Source organism: Benincasa hispida, chromosome 11 (assembly GCF_027475165.1).
Source record: "Benincasa hispida cultivar pf3 chromosome 11, pf3_genome.v1.1, whole genome shotgun sequence".
NCBI lineage: Eukaryota > Viridiplantae > Streptophyta > Magnoliopsida > Cucurbitales > Cucurbitaceae > Benincasa > Benincasa hispida.
This window is the reverse complement of record NC_143488.1, coordinates 84,047,267-84,073,574: the sequence shown is the minus strand read 5'-3', so window position 1 is coordinate 84,073,574 and position 26,308 is coordinate 84,047,267. Positions and strand designations below refer to the sequence as shown.

General features: G+C 36.6%; 1 protein-coding gene across 3 annotated transcripts in view; it reads right to left on the bottom strand.

Annotated features, from left to right (window-relative positions):
• Window positions 1–1,705: 1,705 nt before the first annotated feature.
• LOC120091675 (ARM repeat superfamily protein) overlaps window positions 1,706–26,308 on the bottom strand; it is a 63,689-nt gene continuing 39,086 nt past the window's right edge. The window contains exons 11-19 of one of the 3 annotated variants that reach the window (XR_016524552.1): window positions 19,776–19,910; window positions 14,256–14,324; window positions 13,530–13,640; window positions 12,597–12,776; window positions 12,389–12,517; window positions 11,781–11,872; window positions 3,133–3,234; window positions 2,700–2,773; window positions 1,706–2,611 (exon numbers count right to left, since the gene is read on the bottom strand). Coding sequence is in view for 2 of the 3 variants with exons in the window: in XM_090307168.1 (XP_090163294.1) it covers window positions 2,248–2,611; window positions 2,700–2,773; window positions 3,133–3,234; window positions 12,389–12,517; window positions 12,597–12,776; window positions 13,530–13,640; window positions 14,256–14,324; window positions 19,776–19,910 (1,164 nt within the window). In the remaining variant the exon portion in view is untranslated. The remainder of the gene's footprint in view (window positions 2,612–2,699; window positions 2,774–3,132; window positions 3,235–11,780; window positions 11,873–12,388; window positions 12,518–12,596; window positions 12,777–13,529; window positions 13,641–14,255; window positions 14,325–19,775; window positions 19,911–26,308) is intronic. The other 2 variants (XM_039049781.2, XM_090307168.1) reach the window with 2 other exon arrangements.

Below are 26,308 nucleotides of genomic sequence, written 5' to 3'. Positions count from 1 at the left end.
GATTTTTTTTTAATTAATTAATTATTTTTTCAATGAATCTTTAGAGTTATTCAAACTATAGACTTCTTGATTGCTAACACATCGATATGTCAATTGAATTACATTCACTTCAAAATGTGATATTTATATAACTCCACAAATTAAATGGTAACACTAGTTAAACTAAAGAGGGTGGTATTTATTGGTTTACAGTTTTTAAGTATTTACCCGCTTTAACTTACTAGCTTAATCGGTGTCAAAGAAGGAACTCTTCGAATCCAGTTTCTCGAATTATTATTTTCATTCACAGTTTCAATAATAGTTCATATATACTTCCATAGTACACATTGCCCAACAAATTAGACCATTGTACAAATGTTGTTTTTTTAATGTTATTTTAATAAGTAATGAAAAAAATAAGAGAAAAAATTATGACAAAAATAGGGTTGGGGAATCGTGGATCGGTACACGATTATGGAAGATATCCAAGATCGTGTACGAGGTCTACAATTCCTCAACCCTATTTTTATCATTATTTTCCTCTCAATCTTATTTGTCAATACCTATTAGAATAACATTATTTTTGGATTTAAAGTTGAATTTCACCGTATAAACATAAATTTCATCTAAATTGATTATCAGTCCATGATTCCATGCACCTTGAATTTTGTTCCAGTAGACTAAACCCAAAAGAGGAAAAAAAAAAAAGGCAATTGGAAACAAGAGGTTTTGAATTATAGAATTAAGTCTCTGAAATTTGAGGTTTTCGAATCTATTTAGTTTTAGGACTTCTAGAATAACAAATTATTTTCAATAAAATTTTAAATTTTGTAGGGATCTATTATAAATATAATTGAAATTTTAATGACTTATTAGACATAAAAGTAAGAATTTAGGTTCCTATTGGATATATTTGAAAGTTTAGAAACTAAATGGATATAAATTTCAAAGTTAAGAACTAACCTTATAATTTAACCAAAATAAAAAGTAGTGAAAGAGTTCCACTCATGATCAACAAAACACATACAATGCAAATAATATTTAGGTAACTATAAATTTAGTCTTTAAACTTTGAGGTTTGTGTATATTTAATTCTTAAGCTTCTAAAATTACAAATTATTTCATAGACATCCTCTAATAAATTTTTTTAGTTTTTTTAATTTTGTAGAAACCTATCAGAAATAAAATTAAAATTTGAAGGAAATATTGGACATAAAAGTAAAAGTTTAGATATCTATTAGATACACATGAAAGTGACTAACCTTATAATCTAACCAAAATATAAAGTTCATGACAAGTTCCATTAGTCATCAAAAACATGCAAACAATAATATTTAGAAGTGTTCAATTCGTTAATATTACCGTCAGAATAGTCATTACTAAGATTTTGCCAATTGATTGACTTGCTAAAATTTTTTCTTTTGGGTTTCAATAATATTATTCAACATAATATTTATTAAAGAAATAACACAGATTGATGATCAGTGACTTGTAATACAAACTGAGTCAACTATAACAATCACCGATTAAAATCATGGTACTTGACAAGTTAACCGTAGTTATTCATTTATTATGCTCAGGACAATTTTGTAAAGGAAAAAATAAACAATATTGAATTAATTTTTGAACATCATATAGATAAATATTTTGTTCTTCGAATAGGTATATATGCAATATTTTACTTTTATTTTTCTTTCATCAAAATAGCCTGTTCCATGGATTTAAATTTGAAGGTCGAACCAATCTCTTGAGCCGTTTTAATATTTTGTTTGAACTGAAATCTCCAAAGCTGCTACTTTGTATAACAAATCAGTACTATAGAGAACATCTTAAATGTCTTACAATATAAGTAAACTAACCTCACGCTTCTTGAACATGATTAAACATAAGACATGTATACTTTTCTATTTTGAAGTGAAGGTTTGGATTCTCACCTATCACTTGTGATGCAATAATTTAAAAAGAAAAGAGTAGCCTTGGAGAATCGTCACAGTGTTAAGCTGATTAATTCACCACCACCACCGCCACCACCACCATGGAGACATTTAGAGGTTGGCATTGAAGTTCCTTCTTGTAAAGGATCCTAAAAAAAGGACCTGCTTTGCTCGTATTGAATTCGTTTTCGTTGCATTCCCAGTTACATCTTCCTGAAAACAGAGGAACATCCAGGTGACTTTAACAAGCAATGCAGGGGCTCGTGCGATGTGGATCTTCTAGCTTGCAATAACAGTTTTTCCCTTCAAAGATATCCGACTAATAAGATCCCCATCATCTACTAGAGGAGTTCTTGTGATTAGATTTTGAAGCTTTAAAAGGTCTACGAACTCCAAATCTTTCTTTCTGATGCTTGTTTCCATGTTCAATCCCTCTCTTTCCATCTTTTCTAGGAGCACCACGCCTTGAAAATTTTGTTCTGCGACCGTCTCCAAAACCATCCACCATCAAATTCCTCTTATTATTGGAGGTTGCAACTCTTTTTCTCATCTTAGATCTACCACCATCCTCAGTGAAAGTATCATCAGTTTTGCTCCCGATCAAACCAGAAGGTTTTTCCCACTTCCTTTTCCTGTGATGACCCGATTCACTTTTCTTGGAACGAGAATCCAGCCCGTCCTGTTGCTTATCCGTTGCCCTGAAAATGAAAAGTAAGAATAGACATAATAAGTACATGTATATACAACAAATCGAAAACAAGTTTGCTTGAAACAAATGATATAGACCCATTAGTAGATGAATCTGCAACATCTGCATTAGCATCACCAGCATCCTTGGAATTGGTCTTGTTATGGCGTTTCTGCAATTAGACGAGCATATGGATAAAACAAGTTTAGGGGTAATTCAGAAGTTTGCACTTACAAGTATTTTCTGTTTTACTTCTCCCTTCGAAAAAATACATTTAGCAGGCAAATACTTGAGATCATGTTCGTATCCTACAATATCTATTTATGCCCAACAGTGAACTATTTTCGAGTATGAATTGATTGGAACATGTTACAGTTTCAGTTACAAATGTTAAGATACTAAATAGGTGGCCAACAACAAGAGATTATCCAACGATGCCTATGAATCCAATAAACAAAACTTTTAGTCAGATTAAAACTGCAGTTATCAAAAGTTTAGGCAGTAAAACTACATAAGAATCGAGAAATTCACCTCCCCAAGAGGTTTGATGAAAGCCTTGTACTTTTCAGGAGTAACACCCTCGATTGCAGCATAACCACATTTTCGTATGAGAATCTCCAAAATCACTGTGACCTTTATGCAAAATGAACATGTATATGAAGATATTGTGAGGATAATTAACAAGAATTATGAGCGTCTAGAGAGGGGAAAAAGATGGAACAACAAAGAAAGGAAACTGATAGAATTGTATACTGTATAGTTAATGTGACATCCCAAATTTCAGGTAATTCTAAATTATTTATCTTGAGTTATTTGGAATTATATTCTGAATTTTTGAAGTTGAAAATTTAATTAGTAAGATAAGTAAATTTATTCAAATTAAGTGAAAAGATTTGGATTATTCGATAAAAGTTTGGAAGTTTGGTTTAAGATCCATGAAAGATTTGGAATTTTAGGAGGAAAGGTATATAAATATGAATATATATATTAATTTTATGAAGTTATTTTAGGGTTTGAGTTTATATATACATAAACTTAAGTTAAAAAAACTAGGATCTTAAACCAAACGCTAGACTTCCAAATCTAAAATATATTCAGAGTTAATATTTTTAACTAAAATAACTTAATAAAGTTAGTATATATTGTTGAAAATAAAGGGCTGTTATATATTAGCCCTAAGGGCATTTTGGTCTTTTTACTTTACTATATTTTGTATTAGGGTTCCTTACAAGTCTATTTATACCTATGTTCTCTCTCGTATTTGACATAAGAAAAATAATAATAAAAAAGAACTCTTCTATCGTGGTTTTTTTCTCCCTTTTCTAGGGTTTTCTACGTAAATATTATGTCTTCTCCTTTTTCTACTTTCAATATGGTATCAGAGCATGGTGAAGAAACCCTAGTCGTCGTTGACGAAAACCAACCTTGGTCTCTCAATCTTCACCAACAACAACAGTCGACAACACCATCTCTGCTGAAACAAGTGGCGCTGCCACTGCCAACAGGATCCACACCGCCGTTGTGCAAGAGGTCGTGGATCGGTATCTTCGAATAGTCCTGATCCTCCTCAAGCTGACGACCCGCTGCTGACAAGTTCAACCGATGAAAATCAGACGGCCCTCCCGATCCTTAGGCTGCATCTTTCTTCGACCGAGGCATGGCCGTTGACAGGCCTGACTACCCCTGTCGTGAGCGCCCCAACGTTTCCGAGCCAACCAAGCCACCCAAGCAACGGCGCTGCCCCTTCCGTGAACAGTCCGGCATTTCGAACCAGCTGAGCCACCCGAACGACTGCGCCGGTCTTCTTTTTGTTGGCCACCCAATCACAGGTGCTCCTCATGTAGGTAACTCGAGCATCATTCAGTTGCACGGGTAGTGACAACCAGAGGCATGTTTTTGAAACTAAGGTGGGGAGTCTTCATCTCTTCACCGTGGACAGCAACCCATTCTATCAGCCACGACCAGCCATGGGCAATCACTTCTGGGGAGTCATGGTGCTATGGGTCAAATGAATCTATCACCAATGGAGGTCCAACAACAGTTTGCTAATCTTCAACAACAGATTGCAGCTCTTAGGCAATTCTTGGGACAACCACAAACATCCAATCACACCCTGTTAACTCAGATCTTGCTTCCAGTCTACCGGTGTATTCAGAGAATCTAGTGACTACTTTCCCTGCTTTACCTACAAGTTTTTTGTCTGGTTCAATGGAAAATTTTGTAGGAGTTATTGCAGGGGAAAAGCTAAATGGTCAGAACTACTCATGGTCTCAGTCTATCAAGATGGCCCTTGAGGGGCATCACAAGTTTGGGTATTTAACTGGTGAGATACCGAGACCAAGACTCGGTGAACCTTAAGAGCACATTTGGAAGGGAAAAGACTTTTTACTTCGTTCGTTGTTAACTAACAGTATGGAACCACACATAGGAAAACCTTTACCTTATGCTGCAACTGCTCGGGATATTTGGGATGCAGTACAAAAGTTATATTCCAAGACGCAGAACGCATCACGATTATACACTTCGCGTAAACAGGTCCATGATTGCAAACAAGGAACGATGGATGTGACGTCCTATTTCAACAAATTGTCTATACTTTGGCAGACAATGGATTGGTGTCAGGAAATTGTCTGGGACTGTCAGTGTGGTGGAGTTCAGTATTAGAAAATTGAGGAAATTGATCGTATTTATGATTTCCTGGCTGGATTGAATTCCAGGTTTGATACTGTGTGCAGTAGAATACTGAGACAGAGACCGATACCTTTCCTCATGAAAGTCTGCTTTGAGATTTGTTTAGAGGAGGATAGATCGAGCCATGAACAATCTCATTGTTTCTTCCATAGATTTTGTTGCATTTAGTGCAAAGTCATCTATGGTGACAAGCAGAATAATAGACCTCCTCCCGTATGTGAACATTGCAAGAAGCCTTGGCATACTAAGAATCAGTGCTGGAAGTTACATGGTCGTCATCCAAATAGTAGACGTCGTCATTCAAACGACAAGCCAAATTCTGGCCGAGCACTTGTGAGTGATTCAAAAAATGGTGCTTCTCAGTCTCAACCTCTGGTGAATAACCAGAATGACCCTGGTACTGTCGGAGTCAGTGTTGTTGCTCAGTCAGGTACGTTTCAGTCCTTCAGCTTTCTTAGCAATAATGGTAAAGACCGTGGATTCTTGATTTAGGAGCTACAGATCATTTGACTGGCTCGTCTGATCAATTCCTTTCATATCATCCGAGTGCTAGAAATGAGAGAATTCGGATTGTAGATGGATCCTTTGCTCCTGTTGCAGGAAAGGGTCATCTCTCTCCTGTTGAGGGTTTGACCTTACAGGATGTTTTACATGTCCCGAAAATATCATACAACTTACTTTCTATTAGTAAGATTACTAGAGATTTGGATTGTCGAGTTGTATTCTCACCTAATACTGTTTCCTTTCAGGACCTGAGCTCAGGGATGACGATCGACACTGTCCAACATGATAGGAGCCTTATTTCCTTAATGCAGATGCTTCCTTTAGGGACTGTTATAGGACTAGTTTATTATCTTCTTGTTTTTCAACTTCTGAAAAGGATTATATGTTATGGCATTTTCATCTTGGTCACCCAAGTTTTCAATATATGAAATATTTATTTCCTCATTTATTCCATAATGTTGATTTCTCTTCATTGTCGTGTGATGTGTGTATTCGTGCTAAACAACATCAGGTCTCTTTTCGATCCCATTCTTACAAACTATCTCAACCTTTTTCTCTTATCCATAGTGATGTTTGGGGTCCCTCAAACACCATTACTTCTGGGAAGCGGTGGTTCGTCTTATCAATAATCACACTCGTCTTACTTAGGTGTTCCTCCTCACTGATAAATTAGAAGTATCAATGATATTCCAATAGTTTTATGACTATAGAAACTCAGTTTAATGCTAAAATCGGCATCCTTGGCAGTGACAACGGTCGTGAGTTTTTTTAACACATTCCATAAATTTTTGGCTTCTAAAGAATTTATCAATAGTCACTGCAGTGACATCCTAAAATCGGCATCCTAAATTCACCCCGTTTTTAACTCAGTTTAATGCTAAAATCGGCATCCTTGGCAGTGACTATAGAAACTCAGTTTAATGCTAAAACCTCAACGGTCGTGCGTATACTCCTCAACAAAATGAGGTGGCTGAACGGAAAAATCCTCACCTAGTTGAGGTTGCACGGTCCCTCATACTTCCCTTCCTTCGTACTTGTTGGGGGACGTTGTTTTGACTGCAATACATCTTATCAATCGAATGCCTTCCCGTGTTCTCCAATTTTAGACTCCTCGAGTGCTTCAAAGAGTCATACCCAACCACACGTCTTATTCCCGATGTTCCTCTTTGTGTGTTTAGGTGCATTGCCTATGTCCATACTCATGGTCCAAATCGCACTAAATTTATCCCTCGTGCTCAGAAATGTGTCTTTGTCGGGCATCCACTTCACCAACGAGGGTATATATGTTACCATCCATCTTCACGAAAGTATTCTGTCTCTATGGATGTCACATTTTTTTAGGATAAACCTTTCTTTCTCATCAATCTTCTTCAGGGGGAGAATACTAATGAAGAGACTAATTGGTTCGCATCTTCAATTCCTCCGGACTTGCTTCCTGAACCTATCTTGGGTACAAACGATATTGTCCTACCTACTAAACAGGTTCCTTGGATAACGTACTGCAGGAAGAATCTCAGAAAGGAAACCGTGCCACCTGTTGCATCTCCAGCTACGGTCCATGAATTGAATCCAGCACCAGATCAAGGTATTCATGTTCCTGATATTGATGTTTATGGTGAGGGTGATATACGTGATGTGAGTGAGAATAACAAAACTTCTAGTGATACTGATGCTTGTATCGAGGGTGATGTGTGTGATGTGGATGTGATTGGAAGTGACAAAATTGATGTGATAACTCCAAAAACTGACAAAGTTGCAGGTAGGGGTGAGTCTTTGGAAGAAGCACCGAGGATGAAACTCCGCCACAGGGAACTGAGTATCTTCTTACTGATGAGGGATTTGACAAAAAGAGAGATATGATGCCTCTCTTGATCTACCCAATGCGTTGAGGAAGGGTACTAGGTTGTGTACTAAGTATCTCATCCATAGCTTTCTATCTTAGAGTAATTTATCTTCTGAGTTCAAGGCTCTCACTACAAGTCTGGATACTGTAACAATACCAACCAGTATACATATGGAAATGGAGGTTCCTGAATGGAATGCTGCAGTATGGAAACAGTATACATGTGGCTCTCACTACAAGTCTGGATCCAGTAACAATACCAAACAATATACATGTGGCAATGGAGGTTCTTGAATGAAAGGCTGCAATCATGGAAGAGATGAGAGCTCTTGAGAAGAACAATACACGGGATCGTGTTGCTCTTCCTAAAGGGTACAAGACAGTTGGGTACAAGTGGGTGTTCACCATAAAATATAAGTTTGATGGAACTCTTGACAGGTACAAGGCCAGATTGGTTGCTAAAGGGTTTACCCAGACTTTTGGAATAGACTACTCAGAGACTTTTTCTCCTGTAGCGAAGCTAAACACGGTTCAAGTTCTCCTTTCAGTGGCCGTTAACAAAGATTGGCCTCTCCATCAACTCAATGTAAATAATGTGTTTCTAAATGGAGAATTAGAGGAAGAGATGTATATGAGTCATCCTCCTGGTTTTGAAACTCAATTTGACCACCAGGTGTGTAAACTCAGGAAGTTACCTTGCTTTGAAACAATCTCTGAGAGCTTGGTTTGACAGGTTCATTACCTTTGTTGAGTCCCAAGGATATACTTAGGGACATTCTGATCACACCTTGTTCACAAAAAGGCCAGTATTAGGGAAGATTGTTGTTCTTATTGTGTACGTAGACGATATTGTTCTGTTAGGGGATGCTACTGTTGAGATTATCAAGTTGAAGAAAAAAATGACTGAGGAGTTTGAGATTAAAGACCTTAGGAGATTAAGGTATTTTCTAGGAATGGAAGTGGCAAGATCAAGAGAGGAGATCTATGTTTCTCAACGAAAATATACACTTGATTTATTGAAAGATACAGGTATGACTAGATGTAAACCTGTTGATACTCCTGTAGAACTCAACGCTACGCTGGGAGATTGTTAACAAGTACTTCTCAATGAAGAAAGATATCAGCATCTAGTGGGAAATTTGATGTACTTATCCCATACTAGACTAGATATATCCTACGCCGTCAATGTGGTTCGTCAGTTTATGCAGGCACCTTACGAAGAAGGTATAAAGGCTGTAAATTGAATCCTGAGATATTTGAAAACTACTCTAGGTAAGGGTCTGATGTTTAAGAAAACCAACGGACGATGTATTGAGGCGTACACCGATTCTGATTGGACAAGATCTGTTATAGACAGAAGATCGACGTCTAGGTACTGTACCTTTGTGTGGGGTAATCTTGTTATTTGGAGAAGTAAGAAGCAAGTGTGGTTGCTAGAAGCGAAATACAGAGCTACAAGTCTGGAAATATATGAAGAAATCTGGTTGAAGAAAGTTCTGTCTGATCTCCATCAAGATAGTGATCTTCCTATGAAGCTTTATTGTGATAACAAAGCAGCAATAAGCATAGCCAATAATCCGGTTCAACATGATAGAACAAAACATATGGAAATCAATAGACACTTCATCAAAAAAAGGTTGGACAGTGGCAGTATCTGTATCTTGTACATTCCCTCTAGTCTAGTTGCTAATATTCTCACCAAAGGATTATTCGGGCAAAGCTTTGATTCTTGTGTTAGCAGTTAGGTCTTATTGATATTTACGCCCCAACTTGAGGGGCAGTGTTGAAAATAAAGGGATATTATGTATTAGCCCTGAGGGCATTTTGGTATTTTTACTTTACCATATTCTGTATTAGGGTTTCTTACAAGTCTATTTATAACCACGCCCTCTCTTGTATGACATAAGAAAAATAATAATAAAAAAGAACTCTTCTATCATGGTTTTTCTCCCTATTCTAGGGTTTTCCATGTAAATATTGTGTCTTCTCCTTCTTCTACTTTCAATATATATTCATATATGATCCAACGGGTCGGGGTATTAGACCAAATCCATGGTCAAGCAAGGGAAATCCATCCCTAAGATGAGAGAATGCTCTCTAAAGAACTAAAGTACTTAATCTATTTTTTTTTTTAATGGAAACAGAACTATTCATTGATATAATGAAAAGAGCAATAGCTCAAATACGATGAGACAAAATACTAAACCAAGACAATTAAAAGCAGAGGATTAATAAGTGCACCTAGACATCTCAGCTATGTTAACACCCTCATCATTTCCTATACGAGTACATGGATTCAGAGATTACAAAAATACTAAATTGCTTGATTAAGACAAATATCCTAGATGGAATATTTGCTTGATTACATAGAAAATAAAAATGCATTCCAATTAAGACAAATATCCTAGATGGAATAATCTTCAAAAGCTTGGATTGTGAACTCCAAGAAGAAGCTAAGAGGCGGGCTAACCCCCCATCTATCAGGCCAATCTTTAGACTTATCATAGAAAACTCTCTTGTTACGTTCAAACAAAATCTCATAAATCAAAGCTTTAATTGCATTTGACCATAGTATCTGAGCTCTAAAGACAAGAGAATGACCGACCAACAAATGGAGAAAATTGTATCTAGCTGTATTCCCAAAAACCCATTGCACACCAAAGCAAGAAAATGATTTCCACTAACAATTTCTTGATTAGGAACAATAAAGAAACAAATGTTGCATATCTTCTCCACTGGCTAAGCAAAGAGGATAAATCGAGGGTGATAGAAGTTTGTTCTGTAGCTTGTTGCAAAGTGGATGAGCAATTAAGGGAACATAAAGAAGAATCCATGCCAAAATATTAATTCTTTTGGGACTCTTTGATTTCCAAAGAGCTTTGCAACACACCTTATCAATCGAAGAAGAAGCAATCACATATTTTGACAAGGATTTAACCGTGCACCTTCCTGATGTATCCAAAGACCACAATCTCAAACCACTACTTAATCCATATTAACAACTAATCTGAATATTAACTAAAACATACTAATTGAAAAATCTTGGCGCAAAATTTCCCAAATTCAAATTGGAATCAAAATCCAAATTTGAATTAACATCATGCTCTATAAAAACAACCTTTTCAAATTGAAATGTCTTTTGAATTTAAATTGAGCATTTTGATTTGAGTCCATAAAGTCTAAAGGTGAAGAGAGGCCCATCAAAGGGCCCAAGGATGGTGTTCTCAACATGTCACTTAGGTTCAGGGCTTTGGTGTAAAATACCAAGTCTGCCCAAGTCTTTATCTTGTTTCCTTCTTCATCGAGAAAAACTGTGGCCGCCAACAAATTTTCCTTTCTTCCATCTTCTTTGATCATTCCTCCTCCGATGAAGCTTTTGCAGCGAATTTCTCCACCTCCAACACAGCTTCGGTAGCTGGCGATGATTTGTTCTTCCGTTCGACCTCATCCGAAGACGCTTCACCTTCCGAAAGGATGAGCTCCTTCGACAACACTGTGACCATGATGGTAACTTCTCCCTCCGATGACGAAGCTCCAGTGTTGACTACATAAAAAGCCGGCAACATTAAACTCCGAGCTCCTCTAGAGAAATCGATGGTTGTGTTGGGTTTTTGCTCGATGACAGGAGGTTCTGATCCCCCAGTCAATAGATTCACACATTCTCCACCTTCGATTTCTTCTTCTTTTTCTGCCTTTTCTACTTTTCTGATTTCCTCTTTAATCATCCATGGACGCCAACCAGTATGTGATTCTATCTCTGTAAATTCTTTTTCTTCAATTACATCAATGTCGCTATCTTCATCATAATTGTCTTCTGCTTCATCTTCAGCTTCATAATCTTTTGTCTCTAGCCTTATATTTTGCAAAATTTTCACAGAAAACATCTACTTGTTTGGCTCTTTTTTAAGCTACAAAATATGATGACTAGGTGTGATAGTGGCCATATTTTGTTTTTTGTTTAGGGTGGTTGGATGGGTTGGATGAAGGGTGATATTGATGAATACGGTGGTAGTGGCAGGATGAAGAATGTGGAAGTGGTTTAGGTTGTTTGGTTGTGGTAGAACAGTAATGAACATGGCTATGGCTGTGGTGGAATGATGAATATGGAAGTGGTGATGGTGGTGAAGTGTATTGAACATACCTTGGAGAAGCAAATCCGGCAGTCCACCGTTGATGTGCTTGGAAGATCGCCATCTATGATTTTGCTTTTGCTCAGGAATGTCATCTGAAGCTCTGATACCAATCGATGCAGCGGAAAAGATATTTAGGCTAAATCCATGGCCAAACAAGGGAAATTCATCCCTAAAATGAGAGAATGCTCTCTAAAGAACTAAAGTTTTATTGAAATGATGATCAAAAGCTTCTAATTACAGCCCAAAAGTGGCTATATATAGTCTTACATAAAAATAAGACAATTAACTAATTAATTCTAAAATACTAATTAATCACTACTTAATCCATATTAACAACTAATCTAAATATTAGCTAAAACATAATACCTTTCCCCTAAAATTCCAATCTTTCATGGATCTTAAACCAAACTTCCAAATTTTTATCCAATGGTCCAAATCTTTTATCAAATAATTTGAATAAATTTACTTTTCAATTAAATTTTCAACTCCAAAAATCCAGAATATAATTCTAAATAATACGAGATAAATAATTTAGAATTACCTGAAATTTGGGATGTCACTGTTATTCATACAAATACTTATTCCGAAAGTTTCTATTGCAATATTTGAAGGTTACCTTCGATCTAAAATGATGCCTTGAGACAGACGACCAAGGTAGAGTCGCTGTAAGAATATCAGAAATGATGCTCTGAAGAAGCTTAGCTTGCAAGGAAGAAACTAGAACTTTCACAAACCCTAGCACTGCCTATTAAATGAATAAGGTCAACTTGTTATCTCCGAGATTAAAATGAATAAAAATTAGAATCCAAAGTTAAGATGCATACTTTTATAACTTCTATAGCCTTTCCTCGTAGCAAAGATAAGAGGGAAGGCACAAGATCAGGGATTGAAAGACATATATCTGCGTCTTCATAGACCAGCACTGAGAGTGCAGAGATTGCTCCACTCTTTACGTGAGGAGATGCACCAGACAGATAGCCCAATATCTGAATATTGTAAAGTCGCTAGCTCATGAGCAAGGAAAGCATTGGAATGAAACAGACTTACAGTGAGAGTCAACCATAAAAGAACTTGTCATAATAATTAAACCGGAGTTATAAACCATTAAGATTCCGTTAGAAGATCCTGGCATTAAATTGCTCCCTAAAAATAATTTTTAAAAAGTTGCATTGATTTTCAATACTTGTTTTTCTTTTTTAATATGAATGAACATAATCGACACTATTCAAATTCAAAAACTATTCAACTAAACTAGAATTTTTTTTTTTTTTTTTAATAAGAAATGAATTCATTGATGAATAAAATAAATCAAAGGATATACAAAACGGCCCAATCATATTCCAATTAGTAACAAGGTAACTTAGGAATCTTTAATGGCCTTCATACCCTAAAACATTTAGTTGCCATAAAACTTGTAGGATTTTGGAGAACCGGTAGAAACAAGACTTTTGCTACTAAAATTATTTTTTTTTCAAAGAAACAAGACTATTAATTTAATGAGAATATATAATACGCAACAAAAGACCATGAGGTGACAAAAAAGGATTTTCAATTGGTCCTCGAAATAGAAACTGAATTACCAAAAAAAAAAAAAAAGACTTTAGATACTAGGACTAATATAAAATAACATCCTAAAGATGGTCTTTAATTTTCTCCTCATCCCATCCCAAAAAACACATATCTGGCACTGATATATAAATGGATTCCATAAATAAATTAATTAATTAAAATTCTAAGGAAAGATTATATGCACTTACCATGGCCACAAATTTTTTATGTGCATCAGAGTTTGTATGAGACAAATCTTTTAGGCTGCAACTGATACAATGAAGAATGTCATAAGCTGCTTTCCTGCTGCCTTCCTCTGCCTACGTCACAACATAAATGACATCCGACACATTAACAGGCCAAATATCTCTCAAGATATTACATGAGCACATAAGAGAATACAACAAGTGCACATCTGAACCAAAAATTTCATCCTATGAAATATTAGATTACAAAATGAGTTAATGACAATGCTACAATTTAGTATAACAACAACAAACAAAAAGTAACAGTAACAAAGCTGAACAAGACACTAAACAGGAGAAATAAAAAAAAAAAAAAATCCTAGCTTCCACAAATATCTTGCATTGAAACCGCCAAATAGCTTTGAAAGAGAACACCAACTAGAAGCTTTAAAATGAGTTGAATCCAATCTCTCATGATAAAAAAGATAAGAAACTCGGAATACTCCATGATTTCTTTCAAATCGAGTCCTTTTGTATTCACCATTAGGTGGGTGAGGGCTGAGTTTTAATTATTATTATTATTATTATTATTATTATTTTAAAAAAAACCTTAAACTAATATTTGAATAATGTTTAATGTGAGATGACCCACACACAAGTTTCAGTGCCATATAAAACTGTGAAACGTGTCGTAGAGTCCCATTCCAAATTTAGTAGGAAAATATAAGCATTTTCAAAAGTAGCTCTTACACTTTTTAATGCGACTATAATCTCGTTGAGCATAAGAAAAGCCTTGTTGCTCTCCTCTACCGAGCTAACCTACATAAAGTACCAATAGTAAGAGTTAGGTCACAGCAAATTACGGAGAAAAAGAAACCGACATTCTCATATATTGTTGAAAAAATGCACAAAAAATAAAACAGTCCATAGGCTTTTTACTTCTTCCTCCAAAAGCAGACACCATGGCTCAAATATGAAAATGACCCATGCTAACCCACGGTGACGATTTTGTATGTCCCCTAGTTATAGAAATAATAGGAGTATTAGTAAGTTGGTTAGGCCCTTTTGCTACAAATAGGAGAGAGGTTGGAGAAGGTGTGAAGAATTTTGTGGTGATTTCCTAATTAGGAATTTGGGAGAGGATTCTCAACCCTCTAAAATGTGTTGTGGTATATTGTAATTTCTTCATGATATTGTAGTATAATTCTATCTTTTAGTTTTCTTGTTTTTTCTTTGTGTTCTTGAGTTCTCTTGGTAGTAGGTACCGTAACAAATTGGTATCAAAGTTCAGCCTGAAACATCAATTTTAGTAATGGATCTTAATCAGAGGAATGAAGTACTCTCAGAAATAAAAAGAGAAATGAGAGCACTGCAACAAAGGATCAAGGATTCTCAACAAAGAGAGAGAAAGAGAAGAGAGAAGACTAGCATCTATCAAAGCAAAGGAAGAAGAATCGACAAAGAAAAGCCCAGAAAAACAAGAAACGTTGAGGGTGGTTGTTCCAGCAAGCTTCGTTGAGAGGAAATTGACACTGAAGGTAGATGAGAGAGAAGGAGAAAAGAAGGAGATGAGGAGCTCTAGAGCAAAGGAGAAAAAGAGATCAAAAAATGCTGAATTGAAGCGGGAGAAATCGGAGAAGAAGAGAAACTTGGTTAACCGTGGCCATTATGAACGACGAGGAGTGAAATGGACAGAAAGAAGCAATTGGTGGAAGTGGAAGCGTTCAACACCGACGAGAAAACTAGTTGATCAACGGATGAAGCATCATTCGAGGGAAAAACTTTCGATAATCAAATGGTTGGGAAAGCAAATTGGCAGTCAGATAAAGAAGAAATCGACGGCAATTGATGTTGGGAATGTCCTAAACTCGCAGTTTGTAAATGTTGTTAACACCTTATATTTATCAATAAAAATATTGTTGAGTATTTTATTCAATAAATTATTATTGATATTGCATTCTTTTATAAAAATCCAATAAACAAATCCATGGCTATAACATGAATATATTAACTTTATGTGGCAACAAAAAAGAGGATCAAGTTTTAGTATGTAGCCAAAAATGGTCTATAAGTATATGGATGAAATTGGGTACCTCATCCTGGTGACACTATTGGATGCAGCTCATTTTGTATACTAATACAAATGATGTGATCCAAAAATCATTCATGTGGAGACAATGACCAAGGGTGACTCGATTTTAATCCTGGGCTAACTATAAACTCCTGTTTATTCAGGATTATCATTTGATCTGTATAGGTGAGAGTAGTCCAACAGCACTGCTCAATAAGGCTTCCATTTTGTGGATAAGACCGGATAGATAGCTGGGAACATACTTTTGCAATATGGAATTCACTCCTACCCGACTTAGGGTTAGCAGATAGATTGTTCTCCTAAACGTTGTTGCCTTGTCTTGAACAACGAGGCCCCGCCCTCTCATGAAAGAGAGGGTTCATGGTTTATAAGTTGGACTATAAATCAATTGTTCAATGGAGGATCAATGGGAGTTTAAGGAGCAAGATGTATTTACAGGGGTAAAACAGTAATCTTTGACCCAATTGTAAATACGAACGACGATTGACTTATCGATTATGGTTAAAATGGACAGAAATATATCTATAGTGAGAAAAGTGCAACTATCGAGCTATAGTGGAATGTCTTGGTAGTTAACGAATAGTGATTAATTCGGTTTAAAGAGTTTAACCAATTAATTGCAAATTGTTGGAGCTCATGATCTGTAGGTCCATAAGGTCCCTCTACTAGCTCGTAATTTGGATTAGTAATCTTGATGAGATTTGAAATTAAGGTTTGGAATTTGAAATGTTCAAATTCAATTAGGGTTTCTATTAATTATATTCGATACCATTGAAATGTTTAATTTTATCAAAATTAAACAAAATTGGAGAATTGATTAATGTTTAAATTATGATTTAAATATTAGTTATATAAAATTAAATTCATATAGTGAAACTGGTGTTGTATTAATTTAATATTAGATATTAAATTAATAAAATTAATTAAAAGGTTTAATTAATCAGTTTTATCTAACATTAATTAATTTAATTAATTTTTAAAAACTAATAGTTCAGTGGCTAAGATGGCAAAGAAAATGGAAAAAATGGTTCAGAAGCCGCAAGAATCAAGGGACGAGAGGAGAAAAAAAAGATAAAGATGACGATCGAAGGCAGTGGCATGGGTGGATGAAGATGATGAAGAAACCACTAGGGGAGGCAGAGCTACATACGAAGATCGGAAGAAGACGGTGTGGGCGGATTCAAGGCCAACCGGTAGCCAAGACAACGTTGGATCCAAAAGCAAAGAGAACGGCGATCAGATCCAACGATGAAGGGGAAGGTGGCCGGTGATGAGTGGAATCAGATTGTTAATGGCGGGAGAAGTCGTGATGAAGGCCAAAGGGAGGAAAGGGAGCAATCGCATGAAAGATGGGGACTGCTGACGTGTCAATCGCTTATAGGAAAGACGCTTAAATGGAAAGGGAATGCCGACCCGAATGTTATGGGCTGAATTTGTATGTATGGGCTAGGTGAGTTTGAAAATTTGGAGGTCCATGATTATATATTGATGGAAAGTGGAGAACGAAATTGGCATTGGCAAAAATGGGGGGAAATGAAAAGTCTAACCCTAGTGCAATCCACGTGTCAACCATTTAGGTGATAAAGGAATGGAATCATAACCTTAATCCTGGAGTAATTGGACTAAAATTGAACCAGGAAATCAATAGCCAACGATGGAGGTTTCATCAAGAAGTACAGGTAGGGTTGGGCGAGAATGGGAGGGAAAATTTTCGCAAAAAGGCAAAGTGGTCGGCGAAGAAAGATTCGGAAAATAACCTACTTACTGGCGACCATATGTGGCGATGGAAAGTCATTTGTGCACTTAAGTCTAATTCTTCTCAAGGTAAGCATGGTGCTCTATTATCTCATTGTAACGAATAACTTTTGTCGAACTATAGAAGAAGAGGAAATCGAGTTATTGGGCGGCGGAGAAGGACGACCAAATGATTGGACAGTTGGCATGAGGTTTCAAATATGGGCAAGGAGGCTGAAGACACTGAAGATGGTAGGAAAAAAGGGTTTCCGTCAATGGGGAAGGTGGAAGGAAGGAGCAGCTATTTTCGAGGAAGAGAACAACAAAATATGCAAACCATATGAAATGTCAGGATGTGGGGCCATGTACTGGAAAAAGTTACACCATTAAGTCCGAGTGAAATAGCGGGCTGGCTTTGCTTAAAAAGGCCCAATTATTTTCAAATGGGCGACCTAGTTTAAGTAAGGAAGTGGAATTCTCAAGGGAATATGGGTTTTGGACTAGAGGGGAGGTGCTGGAAAAATGGAAAATTAACCACGTGAAGATCCATTAAGACAGAAGAAAGAGGCTTAGTGGGCTTGAATTTAGTAATGACATTGAGGCCCATTTGTTAGAATGGCAAGGGGCTGGAATATGGGCTGGAGGGGCCGGAAGCTCATGGTTAATTTTAAAGAAAATGGTGAATGGGACCAAAGGCTGAACTGGGTTGTGGTCCAAAAAGTTGTTACTGATGGTCACGTGCCTTGTGAGGAGAAGGAAGATTATGAAAGTCTATGGGGTATTGGGTTGTCCGATGGGCTGCATGCAAGTGAAATTACTCAAGTCCAATTGAGTTCCAAGGCTAAAGAGAGAAATTCTTTCAACAGAACTGGTAGTGAGTTCCATGTTTTAAAAGTGTGAGAAGGAACATTGCCCAATTTTGTGATCGCATTTTGTAAGCACACCTTAAGGACAAGGTGTCTTCGAAGGGCGAATTATTATAAGGCCCATAATTATAGAAATAATAGGAGTATTAGTAGAATATTAGTATGGTTATTAGTTGGGGCATATTAGTAAATAGTAGTAAGTTGATTAGGTCTTTTTGCTACCATTAGAAGGAAAGGGGTTGGAGAAAGGTGTGAAGAATTTTGTGGTTATTTCCTAACTAGGAATTTATAAGAGGATTCTCAGCCCTCTAGAATGTGTTGGGATATATTGTAATTTCTTCCATTGCAATATAATTTTATCATTTAGTTTTACATGTTTCGCAAGTTTTTTAAGTGACCAACAAATATACAGAGCAATGCCAACATGGGTTTCAGCTAATGGTAGAAAAGATGTAAAATCTAGGGTTTACATCAACTGTGCCCAGCTATTTAGATTATTAAATAAAATATCATAAAAAAATTGGACTACCAAATATTGTAAAGTGAGCAATTTTCCATTAGTCAAGGTATATGCATGCAGATCCAAAGGATTACAAGATCAAAGAAGAACTCAAGAAAGGATTCCCAATTGGCTAACACATGAGGAGAGTAAGATCATAATCACAGAATCGCTCTTCAGAGAGTAGGCACCAAGAAGAAATACGAACTTTGATAAGGTTCCGGATAAACATAACCATCAGCTTTAAATCCTTTTATTAAGTGAGAACCATAACACATTTCCATCAGCTACCCTTAAATAGTAAGCCTAGATATTCAACTTTTTGGGATCCTACTGTGGAAAAGGTGGAAACGTGACTTCTTTCATGAGGATCATCACACATTTCTTAAAGAGGTAGGCTCAACCTTATTCAAGCTAATTCGGGAAAGCTACCTATTTATCATTTATCTCCACATTTCGTCCAATGTGGTTTGCATCAACTGAGAAACTGTACAGAATTTCTTATGGAAAGGAAACAAAGGGGAAAAAAAAGGTAGTCATCTTGTTAAATCGGCTTCAGTCAATCCTTAAACTGTTAAATACTCACTGAAAAAGGGAGGTTTAGAGATCTATGGAATTAAAGAGAAGACCAAAAGCTTATTGGCAAAGTGCATATGGCACTATCATCACGGAAAAAAGCCCTCTGGAGAAGGTAATTGCTACAAAGTTTGTCCTATTCACAATTATTGGAACCCAGGTACAAATTCTCTATGTATATATGGAACCTTATCCTCTTAGATATTTCGAGTTATCTTCTTTTTTTTAATTAACAAGAAACAATTTTTTATTGATAGACGAGAGGATGCAAAATGTTAAAGGAAACAACCACCGAAGGGAGAAAAGAGGGGAAAAGAAAAAAAAAAGGTCAAAAATGAATTACAACTAACAACCTCGAACAAAACAAATAAACAAACCAACAACAAAGCTAACCCACAACAAAGAACCCAAAAACCGAAGAAAACATCAACAAACTTAAGAAACAAAAAACATAATTTAAAAGGAAAAAAATGCAAAAAAAAAAAAAATTCAAAATTTTGGACCTTCAATGAATGAACCAGAAGAATGTGGAAGCAAGCAAACCGACTTCTTTGAGATGAAGTTTCAGCAGGAGATTGCAGATCAATTAACATATCTACCAGGTCAGGAAATCTAGAAGAAGCAACCCAAGCATGTTCCTGCATCATTTCATGAGCGATTAGACTTAAATATAGTTGTAGCATAGAGTTTATTAGTAGAATATGGAGAGACAAATCAACTAGTATTCATGACAACCGACACTGGATATATGAAGCAAAGCTGGATGTTTATTTTTATCATCACTCAAAGTGTACAGTAACAGCTTCTAACAGAGTAACTTGTAATCTTATGGTTTAGTAAGAGGTTACACGGTTGTCATTGTCAGTAGTCTGTTAATCTCAAATTGTCATTGAGTTGGTATGCTTAACTGCCAATGGCAGTTGGCTCCATGTTACAATATGCCAATACCAGGGACGAACAAGCATACATTTATAGCATTATCCTGCAACATCTACCTTATCAAGAGTCTCAAGTTGAGATCTCGCATGAGAGAAAATGTTAGTCGAGTAAGAAAATATGAAAAATCTAGAATGAAAAATGCAGGAGGTAGTTTAAAACAAAACTAAAAGAAAATCATCTCTTGCTCAACTTAGCACGTCTATTATTCAGGTTACAGAACTCTCAACTAAACCCCTGAAAAATAAATTTCTTAAATCAATATGAGGTGGAGCAATTGTTAACTGGTCAAATTCAAAAGACAATTTAGTATCGACATTACTAATCATTATTTTGAACAGTTCAACCTTAAATTTTCATATACTGCCAAAAACAGTCAACTCAATTGAACGTTTGAAGAGAAATTTCTTTTGGGAGGGACATCAAGGAGGCAAAATTAATCATTTGATTAAATGGGAGATGGTCCCTCAGAATCAAAAGGATGGAGGTTTGGGTGGAGGTTTAAAAGCGAAAAGGTTGGCATTACTAGCTAAATGGGTTGGAGATATTTTATTGAAGTAAACTCCCTTTGGCACCAAGTTATCAGTAGCATAAATGGGCAAGAACTGTTTAATTGGCACACCGCAGGCAAGGTTAATCTAAGCCTTCGAAGCCCCCCTTGGATCAGCATATCAAGAGCTTGGGTTAAAGTTGAAGCTTTAGCTCTTTATAAGCTCGGGAATGGTAGAAGAATCAGGTTGTGGTTGGATCCTTGGATTGACAAGCTGCCTTTGAAAATTCTCTTTCCAGAACTTTTTAAAATTGCTCTAAAGCCGCAAGGTTCTGTAGCAGAGCATTGGGATCACTCATGGTCAATTTTCTTTCATAGATTCCTAAAAGATGATGAATCGGTGGATTTTCAGAATCTTATTGGGATGTTATCAAAGAAAAAAGTGGTAGATAGCACCGATAAACACTCTTGGTCATTGGAATCTGATGGCACATTCTCGGTTAAATCATTGGTTAAACACCTCCAACCTTCTTCCCCTTTAGAAAGAGGTATGGAAAAGGCAATTTGGGAAGTCCAAGAGCCCGCGTCGAGTCAACATTACAATTTTGGATAATGATATTTGGAGCTTTGAACTGCACGGAGGTTTTACAAAGGAAACTCACAAATCAGTGTTTGTCCCCTACTATTTGTCCCTATGTATGGCAGCAAGTGAGACTCTTCAGCATATATTCTCTGAGTGTTCCTAAGAGTGACCAAAGAAGGAAAGCACAGAAAAGGAAAATATAACAAAATATTTAAAATAATAGAAAACCCTAACAATAGAACTATAACAGAGAGAAATCAAAGAGTATTTCACAATAAAGCAACTTACTGGAAGGATCGCTTCGAGACAGCAAGGCTTAATGCTTCCCCATGGGGTTCCCCATCTAAACATTTTGAAGACTACTCTGTGTAGGACATAAGTTTAAATTGGAGTTCTTTTATCCAACAGGATTGTTAGCCCTTGTTTTTGTATTTTGTTTTTGGGACTTCTTTGGAGATGATGAGGGTACTAAGAGGGTGTCAACCTAGTTGAGATGTCCGGGTGCACCTCCTAATTCTATATACTGTACTTTGTACTTCATTTTCATTATATCAATGAAAAGCTTAGTTTTCATCTCCAATATATATATATATCGTACATGTAAGATCATAGTGGAAATCATCACTCTTAGAAACGTTATTTTGATAAGTAGAGTTCCAAAAACTATAAAAAAAAAAATTCAAGTTCACTTACAAAAGAAGGATCATTGTCGATCTCAAAAAATTGATTTTCAATATCCAAATATATGGTATAACTGTTGCTATTACTATAGCTATCTAAAAAAGTGTCATTAGATACGAAATTCCAAATGCCGACCAAATCATCAATAGTACCGTAACTAGAATTGTAACTATCACTATGACTAGGAATGTTTTTATTCATATTATTTATAATTGATCCTTCACTTTCAATAGGACGAAGACTATTGATTGATTTACTTATATATATATATACACTGCCAAAAACAGGTTACTACATATCCTAAGTTTTTTTGTTCAATCTTAAAAAAAAAACACGGTTTAAAAAACCAAGTGACAGTATACAATTGAAGAAAGGATTGACATCAAAGATAGTAACTTCCAATTCAAAGATGGCAGAGAAATTTTCTGATTGTGTGGAGAAAGAGCAATAAGGACAAGAATTGAGTAATCAATCTGAATTTGGGTAAAGGACAATTCTAGTATTTGATGGCAGATATAATGTGGAAGATTTTCTAGATTCCATAGGAAACCAATGAAGTGTAATTAGATATATTGTATCTTACAAAGGAATTCCAAAATAGGCCTCTAGTTGAAAAATTCCTCTTCCTTCTCTCCTCTCCCCTCTCCTAACCTCTTCCTTCACCGATCCTAACCTCCTCCTCCACCGCTCCTGCTGAAACTTCTCCAGCCAGTCAGACTAGTCCTTTCCTCCCCAACTCCTCCATTTCTCCGGTGCCATCCCGACCGCTACCTATCTCAGAACTCATGGAGGTGAAAAGTTGCAACATTGGAGACCACTTCTTCTATATGTGGAGAGCGTGCAAGGGATTTTGCATAGAAGATATGGAAAAAGGGCAAAAGATTATATTCTCAACGTCAATGATACAATGGTTAGATGGAAGCCTGAAAAAGTTACTGAATGGTCCAACATTTGAATTTTTCCCTCTAAAGGAAAGAATCGATCAATGTGTCATCCGCCTCTCAAAATTCCGTGATAACAAAGGTTGGTTTGTGGAATGCACAGTCTGGCCCTGGACGGGAGGAAGAAAAAATATCCATATCCCTTATGGTGATGGAACGTCCAGTTGGCAAGAATTCAGTGATATGGTCAGCGGTTGCCTCAAGGATCCCCTATCTCCCGTGCCTTTTTCAGAAGCTTCCCAACCTACAACCCTTGCTTCAGATGTCAAAAAACAGAGTATACAACACCGATGGGTTAAAAGTCGTTCCATGAGACAAAGTTATTTTAGAACAAGTTTCATGGATATAGTGAAAGGAAGAGAAACCATCACCCAGCCTAACTCAGACTCGGTGATAAAGCAACCCAAGAAAGCTTTTTAGGTACAGAAGAACCAGGAAGTTTACAAAGAAGACACTAACAAGTTATGGAACATATCGAAGCTATTTGCATTCAATGAATGGAAGGAGATAGAAAAAATTTTGAATCAAGCCTTTCATACGTCTGTCATTCTCAATCCACTGTTTAAAGACAAAGCCTTAGTCAAATTAAATCAAGGAAATTTAGAGGATCTGAAAGATGGAGCAAAGAAAAACATGGCAGACCTACAGTTATGAAAGGATTTGGAGGATGGATTTCAATAAACAATCTTCCATTGGATTATTGGTGTAGAGCCACGTTTGAAGCAATTGGAGCATACTTTGGAGGTCTTGAAAGTATAGTAGGTGACACTCTTAATCTCATCAATTGTACTGAAGCAAAAATAAAAGTAAGAAGGAATGTTTGTGGATTCATGCCCGCAACCATCGAAATTAAAGATGAAAATCATGGAAATATCTTTTTGAATTTTGGTGATATAAATTGTGATGAGTCTCCCAAAAAAATTAAAGGTGATTTTCATCTTAATCAATATTCCAATCCAATTGATTTAAGTCGTCTCCACTAAGCCATGAAAGATGAAGGGGCAGTTATAGAAGAGTTAGGACCAGATTGATCTTTTCTTCTTTCCTCAGACTCCAAGCCGAAATACTCAAGGAATCCATATGCATCTCTGAAAAGTTCTTCCGATCAAGATCAGAGGAACACGAAGCATCAATTTCCTTTAGCCTGCATGAAAGAAACAGAAGAATGCGAAGAAACACACCAAGGATCACAGGCTAGTTTGAATACCTCAGAAGAATGCGAAAAGTCATCTTTACAAATGCAAAGGAATATGAAACATCTCCCTCCACAGGTTGGCACGAGTGTGTCAGTGGAAGTTGAAAGATCCCCCCTCAATTCGCGGCAGAAGGAACTTATTAATCAGCCGGTTGGTGAGGATTCTTTAGAGGAATGCAAAAAGTTGCAATTATTGAGGAAAGAGAAAAACTCGGTTGGTCTGCTCAATATTTCCCCCTTGTTTACGTGGAAAAAGTTTTTTAAAAAAAGGCTCCCCCTCAGTAATTATTAACCAGGAGTTTCTCTCTCCTCAAATTGAAGAATCGGACATTATTATCTCTGTTACAGCAGGGGAAAAGTCACTGAAACATATTTCATCCCCTGTCATCCCAACTTCATCCACGCCTCTTTAGAAACCTGTGGAAAATAAGGATTATGGGTCTTCTTCGATTAGTGAGAGATGTACGCATCTCTTCAAACCTCATTTTGTGCGAAGACATAAATCCCACATCAAGTCGTGGTCTTCTTTTACAAACTCCGACTTACTCGAGGACTATTGCATAAGGCTTCAGCTCCCAATAAGCAATTCAAAAAGGTCAAGTCTCTCATACTTTTAATTGGCCTCCCCTTAATCATTCATCTTTCAAAGATTCAGATCCAAATGTCTCTCTTTTGCAAGGACCTTCATTTCATGAATCCGTCACTCCAAAGAGTCTCACACATGACTTCGAATAAATGTCAATTGCAAGTGTAAGCAGTGAAGAACTCGAAAAAGATATTCAGGAAATTGACCATAAAATAGCAGAAGAAATAGTTGACAGTGAGGCGGCTCTAAAGCTCCTATTCCAAGTTGAGGAAGATCAGGGGTTAGAAAGGAAGAAAGCTCTGTTCTCACTCCCTATTAACAAGACTTGCATACCTCAGGAGTTCAACTCTTTGATAGAAGATTGTGAAATTACTCTAGGTTAAACAGAGATTATCCATCATTTGTCTGGAATCACAGTTTTTTTGAAGCACCTAATGAAGATCATTTCATGGAACATTAGAGGGCTTAGTGATAGAACTAAAAGGTTGGCAATCAAAAGACTCCTAAAAAAAATAAATCCTGATATAGTACTACTCCAAGAAACAAAAAGAGACAACTTTGATCTATCCTTTATAAAAAGCTTAGGGAGCTCTAAAGAGATAGGTTGGGCTTATGTGGAGGCTTCGGGTAGGGCAGTAGGCATTTTGTCCATGTGGGATGAAGGTAAAATCTCAGTTTCAGAGATATCTAAAGCAACATACTCCTTGACCTTAAAATGTCAAACAATCTATAGAAAGGCGTCTGGATAACAAATGAGTACGGTCCAAATTGTTATAGAGAAAGAGACAGCTTATGGTCTGAATTATCTTCCATAATAGAACTTTGTGATGCTCCATCGTGCCTTGGAGGGGATTTCAATTGCATCCGACGAAGACGAGAGATTTCCAATGGGGAGAGCATCAAGGGAAATCAAAAGTTTCAATAAATTCACATGTCCAATGGAATACACATGTCCAATGGAAGATGTCCAAATCTACTTGAAATACACATGTCCAATGGAAGATTCTCTTGGTCAAGAGAAGGAGTGGTGACGTCAAGATCCCTCATCGACAGATTCTTTATTTCTCACAATTGGGATGAAATCTTTGAAGACTCAAGAGTGTCAAGGCAAGTTCAAACTATTTCAGACCACTTCCCTCTATTATTTGAAGCTGGTGCTTTTGAATGGGGACCCTCTCCATTTAGATTCTGTAACAGTTGGCTAAAAAATAAGGAATGTTGTCGGGTGATTGAAAGAGCTTTGATGATAGGGGGGCAGCAAGGTTGGGCTGGATTCGCTCTTTATACCAGACTAAGAAGTGTGAAACAGAATGTAAAAAAGCGGCTGGTACAGCATGAGAAAAGCCAAAAAATTAAAGAAGAATCTCTGCTGAAAGAAATCAGGAAAAAAGACCTCCAAGCCGAAAGTTTTGAGAACTTCTCAACAGAAGAAGATGTGAGAGTATCTTTGAAGGCTGACCTTTTATCTCTTTACCAAACAGAGGAAAGATACCTCATTCAAAAAAGTAAGCTGAATTGGTTACTTCTGGGGGATGAAAACACTAATTTCTTTCACCGTTTCCTTGCAGCTAAAAAAAGGAAAAGTCTTATTGCTGAATTATTCAATAAGCAAGGGATTCCAACT